The following is a 13,208-nucleotide window of genomic DNA, read 5'->3' as shown; positions in this document are numbered from 1 at the left end:
TAATAGTTTTACTACGAAGCTTGACGGAGAGAAAAAGAACATTAAAAGTGTTTCGTAATGGAATAATTTCGAATAGCAGTGCACTTTCCAAGCTGAATTCCTAAAATGAATTTTTTGAAACTTCCGGTTGTTATTTTCATATCAAATATATCTAAGTTTGGCAATATTTGTCTTCAACTTGAGAAAGATTATTTCCAAACTGAGACAACATTTCTCGTCTAAATACAGTAAACTTCAAACTACAATAGACGTCATCAACAGACTTTATATACAGATACACTCAAACTGCTCTTAAAATTAAAGTAACTATCTGCGCTTAATTTCAAATGTGAAAATTTAATTACTTATTAAATCAGCTTTTTGTATATAAATTAATAATAAATCAAAGCAGAAAGGAAATATATTCGAACAAGCAATAAAACGGATCAAAATAAAAGTCAGTTACATAAAATAAATAAGACTGTATGCAATAATCTTAGATAAATAAATACAAATATGCGTAAAGTACTGATTGGTATTTCCTTAAATTTTTAAAACTGTGCATACCATTAATAAACGCTTACAACAGATTTCTTTTGAAAACTTTTAACCCAGGTTGCATTACTATCGTAAAGCTTCGCGGTAAAATAAAATTACTCATTTGCAAAGGAGCCCAAGGATCAAATAAATGGCAAACCAAAAGTATGATGTGTTATGATCTTTTCCCCTCCTTTTTTGTAGAAAAGTTACTGAAATTTGAGAATCTGATCTTCGGAAACATTTTATTTGTAATTTGCCAAAATTGGACTAACAGTTAAGCTAAAACCGCAGTATGCTTACTATATTTCTCCGGAATAATATGTAAAATTAAAGTTAGCATGTCAAACGTTTTCGAAATATTCTAAACCAAGCCATTCTGAGATTAGTCATAGGAAATTTCACGCTATCTGGAAATTGCCCCAGTTGAAGATTTAAGAAGATACGTGAACACAACACCATTTCAGGCACAAAATTTGGGATTCAAAGAAAAGTAAATAGGAGAAAATTAGAAGAGGAAGACGAAAATAAAAGTTTATGATTCCGAGTCAGATGAAAATTCATGGGAAATATTCCCTAAAGAGACTGTAGCAATGCTGTAGAAGAAACTTTCCGTGTTCTTGAAACAATCAATACAATTCAGACTGAAATTAGCTCTGCGAAGTATCATTGTGGGGTAAATGTGAGGAAGGCAGTGTTTTCTTATGTCGAGTTTCTTTTGAAGGAAAATAATAAATGCTACGGTAAACTTCTGACACAATATTAGATCTTTGTGAAGATGTGTAAAATCAGATAATTATATATTGCTGAATTAATTTATGAGTAAAAGATTATCCGTGTTTACATCAAATGACTCAAAAATGATAAATAAGAGTCTTTCAGATATTTGAGTTGTTCAAAGGGAAATTTAATGCTGGACTGAAATTGTTTGTAAACGCTGTTTATTAGTAGCGTTTTTAAAATAATGATGATGATCATTTTCTTCCAAATTTTTGTGCTTTGGAACTGAGAAAGAGATTGTGATAAATATTTTTCCAGCGACCTCATAATTGAGAAAAGCTTTTAGAAAATTCTCTTTAAAAGACCTTTTGGCATATTCGTAATATATTTTTTTTTAATTTTAATTTATTTCTTCACAATAGTATATGGTAAAGTTCACAGCTCTTAATTAGTACAAAGTATCTTTTATTGTTTTTCCTGTTTATAAAGGTGATGTATTCTGTATTATTTATTATGACGATTTTCGATGTTGTTTGATTTAAAGTTCTAAATTTTTTACAGTTTTCTATGGCTTTATTTATTTTAGTTAATTTCAGTTTTTATTTATTTACTGCTAATATGGTACAGAGTTGGGGAAAAACAGAAAGGAATGATCGAGGGGAAATAATAGGAAAGCCTACATGGCTGTGTAAAAGTAGAAAGAGGAAAGGCGAATCTTTGAGTGAAATAGGAGCATAATTCTAGGAAAATCAGAGTTAGTAAAAAAGGAGTAAAGAATCATTGGCAATGGCGTAACAATCATCACTGCTAATATGGTTTTATAAAAGGATTGAAGATGATATTTTAGTTTAAAAAGCCACTTATTGTTTCTATGATTTAATATTGGTTTATATTATTGTAATGCTAATTCGCAGAATTCGGAAACTTTATAATTAAAAAGCAGATAATAGCACTCTATTGAAATTGAAAATCTTTCAATGCGCAATTTGACACCATGCTGTTCCTACGCATTTTCTAGGAGGTCCAATCAAACGGTCAGTTACGTATGAAGATGCTTAAATCAGTGACGTCAGAAGCGCGCGCAAGCTTCCTCCTACTCAACTTCGTCTTCGCGCGTCCTATAAAGCTTTAGCAGTTCATCGCAGGGAGTTAGTATCGAATCTTACGCATATTCAGCATGAGTATTTCTTCGTTGTTATTCCTTGTCCTGCTTGTAGGTTCATCGCTGATGGATGCCGTCCGGGCACGACCCTCAACACCCGTGGGTTATTTTCCTGACCAATTTCATCCATGGTCTATAAGTGAGTTTCTAAACATTTTATTTAAGTATTTAGTGCATACAAGTCACTTTTATTAATGTAATACAATTTTCATTAAAAAGTATAAGTGTAGTAAAATATATTGCTTTGTATAAATCACTTTCATGTCTTTTACATTGCTTTAAAGAAAAATTTTAATTTTAAAAGTAATTAGAGGCTATATTTTTTTCTCTTAAAAGTAGTTTTTTTTTTTTTTTTTTTTTTTTTTTTAAGTAAGAAACCTTCATTAAACATAGCAAATATGAGTTTGAAAATATATGTTATTTTCTGTTTTGCCAAAAATAACTTAGTTGCACTATAAGAAATTTAATCCTTAGAAATCATACTTTTTTAGTGAATTGCAGTCTTCGTTCAGGAAAGTACAGTGGCAAAGTACATACTGCTTTTTATATGAATTATTTCATTACGTTTACTATTACCATCGGTAGATGTGCAGTAATAATGAATTAAAAAAGTTTAACCCAGAAACTGCTGTAAAAGACATATATCAGGAACTATTTTGAAAACTTGTTGAACAGAAAAGCTTTAGTCTTTAACTGGAAATACGTGAAAAAATAAAATTTTTGTTTAAAACAATAAATCTTATATATATATATATCTGTATAAAAATATATTGCTTTTTTGCATTCCCCCTTTCTTTCTTTTCTTTTTGAAGAAATAAAAAACATTGAATATTGAAATGCTGGTATAATTTCATTTTTTGAAATTCGTTTACATCTAATAATGATTTAGTGTTTATTTATGTTAATTTGGACTGAATACGCTAGTAGAGAAATAAAATAATATTTTTGATTAAATTAATTTGCTTTTCAATCAACATGATTTTCAAAGTTTATTGTAATCAGGAAATTAGTTTTCAAATTCAAAGTTATATTGAGAAATCAAAATAGAAAGTTACTTTAAATAGTTAAACTTTTCTACTTTAAATTTAAAGATATATCCTAAAATTTTACATCAAAATGGTGTATTTTATTTAACAACCTTGTTTAACGGTAGGAGGTTTTTAGTATTTCTATATATATTAAAAATTGTTATTATTTTCTGCGGCTTTGTAAATTGAAATGATAATTTTCCGTATTCAAATTTCCATTTTAGTTATTCTAAATAAAAATAACATTTTAGAACTATTAAAATAGAAATTTCTAAAGCTTCTAATTTACTAATGCACTATGTTGCTCCGCAATATGGCACCTCAGTCTGTTATCGCAATTGATTCCGGAAAGAAACTCGCCCTGTAGAGTAGGTTTAAATCCTTTTTTCATTATTTCTGCTCCAAAGATAAATAGTTTTATGAACGAGAACTATGCTTTTTTGAGTTTATATATTTATGATTAATGCTAAAAAATGGCCTTTTAGCTGGAGTCACATCATTTTATAAAAAGCTCCAAAATGCTATATTATAATTAATGATGTTGTCAAATTTTTCAATATGTTAATAACTAATTTCAATATGTTAATAACTAATAATTCAATATGTTAATAACTAATAGTTACAAAAACATTTTAGGTGTATTTTTTATTAAACCTAATTAACTGAAGTACTAAAAGCTGTTTATTTCCTTGTTTACATTCACAAAAGTTTTCCTACTATACGAATATTTGAGAGTAATCAGCTAAAAGACGTTACAATTAAATTATTTAGCAGTTCAAGTTCAATAGTAACTAATTACAGTTATAATAAACAATATTAACTGATCATAAAAGAGGTATGATGGCTTTTGCTTTTTCACACATGATAAAACAAATTTTTGTATTTGCTGAAAGACAAGTAAAAATTAGAATTAAGATATTTTAAATCGTAAAATATATTGGTCTAATTAACATTTAAACATTTAAAGATGCATATTCAAAAGCAACTAAATCGTATAAAAATATGAAATCGGACACAAAAGTTAAATATCTGTTCTTTTATATGACTAACAGGAAGTGATTGGTGAGTTTAGACTTCATAAAATGCCTTATGTTTATCAACAATGAAAGAATTTTCTGTATTACTTGCATTTTCTAGCGATTTATGGGAATCTTACTATTGTATGCTGATTCTGTTGGGAAATGGGAAACACTAGCATTAAGTTTCTGTAGTGAAATTCTATGTGTTACAAGGCTGGCTATAAACAACGTTTATTTGTAACCTTAGTCTGATAATCGTCAGAATTTCGTACACCTCTTTCCTTTTCTTGGTCTATAGGTTAATATTCATTGTTCCTATTATACAGTTCAATACGTTCATACAGCTAACTCAGTTTTCTGATCTTGTAGAAAATGCAGGCTCGATGCAGTGTTTCACAGTAAAAATGAGATGGTGTAACAAGAACTCAGTTTGCATTACAACGAGACTCCATAAAAATGAGTAACATATCAACGCAGTGCAAGAAAAAGATTACAGAATCCTATATTCAATGGGAGCCTTTAAAACAATGAAACCATGTTATAAATTTCAGTCATTAAATTGCATTAATAAACAGAAACATATGAAAAATACAAGATAAAAAATACACATGATAGCATGAACGTTATGGGAGTGAACATCGCATGATGTTCAGTTTATAAAGAATCTCAAAATTAATAATGCTAGATTAAATAAATAATTAAATAATTAATAATTTTAATTAAATAATTAAATAATTGATAATAATTTAATTTAAATAATTAATAATGCTAGATTTTTCAGTACATCAATAATTAATTGAATTCAGCAAGAAATATTTTTCGTTGTATCAATGTACTAAAACTAATAAATTAACATACTGGTTATTTGCCTTCATATACTTATTACACACTGATGTGTGTACGTATGAGTTATAAAATTTATTTTTTTGAAAACATTTGTTAAAGTCACAGATACCGTTTAGTCTTTATAACTTTATAAAAAGTTTATTTTTTTGTCTTCGATAGTTTAATATTCATGCAGGTGCCTTTCTAAGCTTTGGATGGAAGTTGCCTGAACAGATTATTCGAAACCACGTTATCCATAAGGAAAGAGTTCGATGTTTGAAGAATTACCTTTATTCTCTACGTGTGATTTCAGACAACATACTTGTAATATCCGAAATTGGGGTACATCAAATAATGCTATAATACAAAAAGTACTGTATTTGTTGAACGTTTATTGCTGGTAAGACTCAGAATTTGACTTCGCAGCGACTTTAGAGACTACCTTGGATTACTAGTAAATGTTCAGTTTATAATATTAATTTCTGTCTGATTGTTGTAGAAATCTGTTATTTTTCCTTAAATTGCTCACGCAATAACTCGTCCTAAGCAATGAACGTCTGAATGTCTAGCTAAGAAACAGACGGATGTAAGGTAAAGATGAAACTTTGTATAAGAATTTAAGCTGCTCTGAAACATCATATAATTATCATAAATTAAACTATGACAAACAAAACAGTTAAAAATCACCATAAAACCGTCATAAAATCTAATCGTCAAGCAATGCTCACGAACTTCTTAATGCTGAAAGAACATTTAATGTATGTGGCACTAGTGGGAAAAATTTCAGCCATATCCCCGAATTTAATTTCTTATTCTAAACTGCAGAACTCATGATTTTATCATTAAAATTTCTCAAATGTATAAAAATAAGTTTTCAATTAAAAATTTTTCAGTTGTTACAAGATCACAAACGTCAAATAAATATCTTTTAATAAAAGAGGGAAAACAAGAAATGGAGTGTGGATTGTTAAGAAAGAAAAATAACACTTAAAGAGAAATTTTTATCCCTAATTTTCAATTAAAAAATTTTAAAATGAAAAAAAAATTCTAAAAGCTTTCAGATTTTATATTACGCCCAAAGGGGCATTTTTTAATCTTATATGTGTTACCTTCACTTCATTAATACCGTGTTCTTCGCACTTAAACCAGAAAATTCAATTTAACAGCAATATCACAAAATATTTAAAAGAGCATATCTTTAGAATTTCCGGTACACAGACTTGCGTGCTGGAGATAATTTTTTTTTTTTTTTCGTACAGTGTTGACACTGCTCGCTTTGAAATCGTTGAGTTTGTTGATAAAAAATTCTTTAATATTTGACAAAATATGAAATAGATAATACAAATTCCAAGTTTGGGCTTCCAGATGCCCATATTAGGGTGAAGATGTACGTTATTCAAAAATTGGATGGCTCTAGGTACCGTTGTTTTATCACAATGCGAGAAACATACATTATGCAGATTCTTCATTATTTAATTTTTTAAATATAATGCAATGCTCTAATATTTGGTGGCAACAATTTAAAAAGTGTTTCGAATTTAATAGCCCTTCTGGGCCCCCTTTGGGCTTTGGGCTTCTGGGCCCTCTTTGGGTTTTGGGCTTCTGGGTCCCCTTTGGGCCAATAAAGAATAAACTTTAATACAGCTAAAAAATTATCTTCTTAAATAATAAGTATTGTCAACACATAAAATTAAATTTTTATTCTTGAATAACATTTAAACTCAACTTAAGAAAAATTTCAATTTACATGCTTAGTCATGCTTTTTCTTCATTTTTTTGATCGTATAGTGATATAAACAGAAGGATATCAAAATATAAAGAAAGTATATTACCGTTTAAAAAATTTAAAAAATCTGATGTGGACATAACATGACTTCGTTGTACGGCCTATTAAATTATAGACATTTTTGGCTACTTTATCAGGTTCAATGTTCCTTCTTACCTTCTTCGGGAACATACAAGGACCTGACTCGGAACAGAGAGCTTACTAAAGCTATGTTCACTAATTGTGGTAAGTAGACAGGATGCACATGAAGGGTATACAAAACCCTTTATTTTTCTCTATATACAATAACTTCCGTACTTCGGAATACACTGACCGCCACTTGGGGTCTAACGTAAAAGTATAAAAATAAAACTAAACTCTAATTTAACTTTAAACTAATAAACGTGGAAGATTGGCCTTATATTAACAGGAAGCGTATGTAGTACAGAGACTGTGAACACTACAATACGTTTAAATTTATCAAGAGGATTAAAACCTCTGGCCTGGAAGGCAAACAGCAACTGCGTAACTTCTAAGGTAAGCGGCCTGCTTTGACTCAACTGCTTCCTCTCTCTCGCTTGGCAAAAAGGCCACAACTTAAATACTTGGCGTTCGCCAGACAAACTTTGCATAAAAACCTTAACGCTTATAATTCTGGCCGGAAGTAGAAAATAAGAAGTGATAGTAAAGATTTAAAATAAAAATAAACGTTAGTAAAACTTAAGATCCTTACATACTTCCCGCCAGAGTTAATTAGTTTGAAACTGAGGTCTAAAACGACCTTGTTGAAAACTTTTAGCTCTAGAATCTAACGCGAGGCCAATCTTTTACAAATATTTTTCGCTAGAAACTAGAAATTTAAAAGAAAGAATTTTTTTTTTTTTTTTTTTTTTTTTTTTTACAATAGCAGCTCCCAGGATATACAACAATTTTTTTTCATCTGTACTGCATCTAAACAGGAGCTTTTATTCAATTCTGGTTCCTTCCAGAGATCTGGAAGGAAAACTAGTTTAATGAAATGTTACACAATGAAATGGCAAGTAACATATATAATTATACTTCTCTTAACATTCTTATTTCATTCATGACTATTTTAATTATCTCTCCCCGTGCTCTCTGACATGTGTTGTAAAAGAACACCAAACACGAATGTGTTTCTGTCTACGTGTTCCACACTTCCTCCTACAATCAAAACACTAACGTGTTAAAATTCAACATAACAAGACCTCTTAACACACCCTAATTACAACTCTAAACCCTGAGGTTATATTCTAAAAGTGGCTAACTCTAAAGTGTAGCGTCAGAGAGCCTAACTACATCATTCAACCTTTAACATATATTCTCCATGCTTTAGTCTTTTTACAGTCACACGAATAAAAAAAATTTTAACATTCACTTTTACCATATCACGGTATTTCTTAACATTTAAAATAACAGTTCACATTGTATTTAAGAACATATCAACATGCCGTTAATTTTACACATTTGAAAACATACATTAGTAGTACATTGTTAACTTCTATTCTTTTCAAAGCAAGTGCCAATTCTTTCTACATTGAAATACTACATTTCAAAAAGTCTTTCAGACTAAAACTTCTCTCTTGCTAGAATGTTTTAAATAAAATTTATACAATAACTTTTTTTTCAATATTTAAGTCTTTACACAACGCTATTATACATCAACTTTAGTTTTACGCGCGAGTAATTGAAAAACATAATATCAAAATCGGTAACAACTGATTTCTCGCCCTTTTGGCGATAAAGGTAGACCTCGCATGAGGTAAAACTTCTTGAAATCTGCCACTTGCAGTAAGAATGAAAGATTAACTTAAGTTTGCAAAGTAACATAAAGTTTTACTTATCTTTGTGATATTCGGACATCCTTTTCTGGGCCCAGTCTTTAAAGGTATTGCAGATAGTAGTGTGATTTATCCTCCTTCTTGTACGGGCTCGCCCTTCAGTGCTTTCCTCTGGAAGCTTCCTTTTTTCACCAGTTCGGCCACCCTTGAATACCTTCTTTTTCTCCTCTGCTTGTGGTCTAGGCCGTTTGATGGCAGCTGGTCTTGGCGGAACCGGGAAACTTCTGTCGTGTTCCTGCTTGGACCTCGTTGTTGGCCGTTCAAATTTTCCTTGTAACTTTTCCTCCGCCGCTGATGGCCCTTCCGCAGTTCGGCTACATTTACTGCGGAGAGTCCTGTCGGATGAGTCGATCTTCCGTTTTAGAGCCGGGTTATAGTTGCCGTCATTTCTCCTGGTTCTCTTCACATACGTCGTCCTTCTCCCTTCTTCATTCTGGGGGTGTTCGTGAACTCTCTTTTCTGGACGGTGGAACGGCTTCTTTTTCTTGCTACCTTCAATTTTTCCGCGGGGCAATTTTCTTTTCACTTGCTCCTGCCTCTTATTGGCTTGCCCTTGTACTTGTCGTTTTTCCACCTCTGGAGTTGTGCCTGCGGTGTCTGCCGTGCCGGATCCTGCAAAAGATCTGAAAATATTTGCATTTTATTACGATCGAAGTAGGGCTTGATTTGATCAATGTTTGCGGAACAGGTTTCACCATTTCTGGCTTTTAACACTACTACAGCGTGAGTTATTTTTTCTATAACATATGGTCCTTCAAATCGTGGAAAAAATTTGGCAGTTTTATCTTCTGGTGCTGAAGAAAGTGAATGCTTAATTTTTAAAACTTCATCCCCTACTTTATAAGTTACTCCCCGTCGTTTCAAATCATAATAGAGCTTCTTTTTTCTTTGTGCTACTTCCGTATTCTTTTTTGCTTTATTAGTTTGCTTTTATTAGTTTTTCTATATCACCCATTTTAAATTCTGGGGCTCTTTGTTGCACATAAAATAATTTATCTAACGGTGTTATAATCTTTCTGCCTAGAAATAACTCAGCAGGAGTTTTGCCCGTTGTATCATGTTTTGCGGTCCTAAGGGCGAAAGCAAATTCATTGACATAGTTATCCCAGCTTTTATGAAAATTTTTAACATAACTACGGATAATTTTCACTATATTTCTATTGACCCGTTCCGCTATATTTGATTGCGGCCGATACAGGACCATTTTTAAATGACGTATGCCCAGTTTTTGGCACATGTCTTCAAATATATTACTTACAAATTGAGGACCATTATCCGATATAACTTTTAGGGGCGCCCCGTATTTTAAAATATACTTATTTAAAATAGAATCAGTAACTAATTTCGCGGAGGCTCGTTTTAAGGGAACAATTTCGGTCCATTTACTAAAATGATCAACCATAACAAGGAGATAGCGACTTTTATTTAACTGACTTTTTGGGAAAGGGCCCAATAAATCGATGCCAATTATTTCATTTGGAAATTCGGATTTAATACTATTTAGAAACCCGGCCGGGCGGAAATTAATATAATTAACTGCTTGACATGTTGGGCAGGACTGGACATACGCCCTTGTTAACTTTTGCAGTTCAGGAAAGTAGACTGCCTCGCGTACGCGTTGGATAGTTTTTCGAATACCAGCATGAAAAGCTAAAGGGCTGTCATGGAGCTCCTGCAGGATATTTAATCTAAGACTAGCTGGGATAACAGGTCGAAATTCGTTGTTGGAATTCGTAGTTTTTGTATAGAATAATAGACCATCTATTAGTTCGTAATGGGCCGCCCTATTTCTTATCGCCACAATATCTTGGTGGCTAAAATTTTCAGGATCCTTCAAATACTCATAAATGCTTCCAAACTCAGGATCCTTACCCAGTTCGGTTATTACAGTTTCTCGGGAATTTATTGTACATGCTGTAAGCATTGCCACCTTTACGGTATTTCCTTGTTCGTCTATTTTAATTCTTGATAGGGCATCTGCTACGATATTTTCCTTTCCAGGGGTATGCTTGATTACCAGATTATATTCTTGCAGCTTGAGTGCCCATCTTATAAACCTGGGGGATAAATTTTTCCCTGAGTACAATCTAGTTACCGCCGCATGATCAGAGTAAACTGTTATCGGCGCCTTTCGAAAATAGACTCGGAACTTTTGCACTGCTAACAGAACTGCAAGTGCCTCTCTCTCGGTCGCGGAATAGTTTCTTTGTGTTTGATTTAAAGTTCGGCTAATAAATGCCACGGGCTGCTGATTTTGCGAAGTTAAGCGCTTGGCCCCTCAAAGCGCTGGTAGCTAAGGTAACTTTTTGAAACTCGTGCACGGGGTAGAGCATGAAGTGGTCATCCAATGTTTCCAAAAAACTGGTTGCCGGTGAGTTTCCCTTAAATATTGCTTCTGGTTTCATCGAAGCGCGCATGGTCTGGACGATGTAACCAAATCCTTCCAGGGCGGCAGCTGGCATTTCTGGATTCTGAGCCGTTTCTGCAGGCAGCACAGGTTCTTCTTGAAACTCGGCCATGGTTATTCTTCTTCGTTGGGCGCCACTATCAGGTTCAATGTTCCTTCTTACCTTCTTCGGGAACATACAAGGACCTGACTCGGAACAGAGAGCTTACCAAAGCTGTGTTCACTAACTGTGGTAAGTAGACAGGATGCACATGAAGGGTATACAAAACCCTTTGTTTTTCTCTATATACTATAACTTCCGTACTTCGGAATACACTGACCCGCCACATGGGGTCTAACGTAAAAGTATAAAAATAAAACTAAACTCTAATTTAACTTTAAACTAATAAACGTGGAAGATTGGCCTTATATTAACAGGAAGCGTATGTAGTACAGAGACTGTGAACACTACAATACGTTTAAATTTATCAAGAGGATTAAAACATCTGGCCTGGAAGGCAAACAGCAACTGCGTAACTTCTAAGGTAAGCGGCCTGCTTTGACTCAACTGCTTCCTCTCTCTCGCTTGGCAAAAAGGCCTCAACTTAAATACTTGGCGTTCGCCAGACAAACTTTGCATAAAAACCTTAACGCTTATAATTCTGGCCGGAAGTAGAAAATAAGAAGTGATAGTAAAGATTTAAAATAGAAATAAACGTTAGTAAAACTTAAGATCCTTACAACTTCATATAAACTTACCTCCTCAAATTTCATTAGAGATGTATTTCTCATTCAATCAATTCAGTTCGCACTTCGCGACAAAGAAAAAATAATCAAAAACTCCAAACTTCTTTATTAAAAACTTAAAATTTAGAACATCAAGTACAGTCGAAAACAGTTAAATTTTTTTTGGCAACTAAGAGTTTTTACACAAGAACAAACAATTTGGCCAACGGCAGAAAGATAATATTTTCGGTTCACAAAAATTAAAATTAACGTTTGGTCCCAAAGGGAAAAAAGCCTCTGAAGTTGACGCATCAACTGGGACTTAATTCGCTACATTACTAAGAGTTTCAAATGTAAACAAATAGCCGCCACGTCAGGCCTAGCGCCATTTACAATTTTAAACTGTTAATAATTCTACAACTATTGCATGCAGATTAAATAGCGTAAAAAGTTTCATCGGAACATCATAACAACATAATTTAACGACTTTTAGAACAAAAAATGCAAATTTGCCAACATATAAGAATTAAAAACAGAGCTCACCGAGTTGGGTGGGTATTTATAAATATATGCTATTTTGAAAATCTCTATACTTCAGTCTATTGAACGAAATTTTTAATAGTATCTTAACACTGCCTACGCTCTTTCTATAGGTTCTTGCGGTAGTGTCTGAAAGAATTTGGCCCATTTACCTTTAAAATTTGCTACAATTTAACAGTACTATTTATAAGCAGGCTAACTGTATCCGTATGGACTCTAATTCATCTTCTGAAGTTTATAACCTATATCTCTTTAGTGAAGAATTGGAATTCCAAAAGGCACTAAATAAAAAACAACGGTTTTATTTTTCGAATATTTGCAAATATGTTGATAACATTTTAGTAGTTAATAATTTTGAAGAAAGCGCAAAAAGTAGTGTCTATCCTCCTTGCCTAAAACTTAACAAGACAAAATTTCAAGAAGAAAATATCAGTTACCTTGATATTATTTTGATATACATATTAAATTGATATACATATTAAAGACTACAAAAAAAACTGAAAATCTGTGAGATAAAAGAGAATTTGATTTCAATACCATTAAATTAATTAACTGGCATTCAATAGAATTATACTTAATGTTATTCACTCTCTACTGATTAGAATAGAACATGTTTTCAATAACGTTAATTTTTTTCAAGAAGTTCGACTATTAATAATTTT

The 13,208-nt window shown here is 32.1% G+C and overlaps 1 protein-coding gene across 1 annotated transcript in view; it reads left to right on the top strand.

Annotated features, from left to right (window-relative positions):
• The first annotated feature begins 2,371 nt into the window (after nucleotides 1-2,371).
• The window catches only part of LOC118195834 (uncharacterized), a 139,939-nt gene continuing 129,102 nt past the window's right edge, over nucleotides 2,372-13,208 (top strand). The window contains exon 1 of the mRNA XM_035367167.2: nucleotides 2,372-2,537. Within this exon, the coding sequence (XP_035223058.1) occupies nucleotides 2,414-2,537 (124 nt within the window). The 5' untranslated portion in view covers nucleotides 2,372-2,413. The remainder of the gene's footprint in view (nucleotides 2,538-13,208) is intronic.

Source organism: Stegodyphus dumicola, chromosome 2 (assembly GCF_044657685.1).
Source record: "Stegodyphus dumicola isolate Sdum_Otavi_A_Nest chromosome 2, ASM4465768v1".
NCBI classification, from domain to species: Eukaryota; Metazoa; Arthropoda; class Arachnida; order Araneae; family Eresidae; genus Stegodyphus; species Stegodyphus dumicola.
Note: the sequence above shows the minus strand (reverse complement) of the source record. Positions and strands in the feature narration are given on the sequence as shown.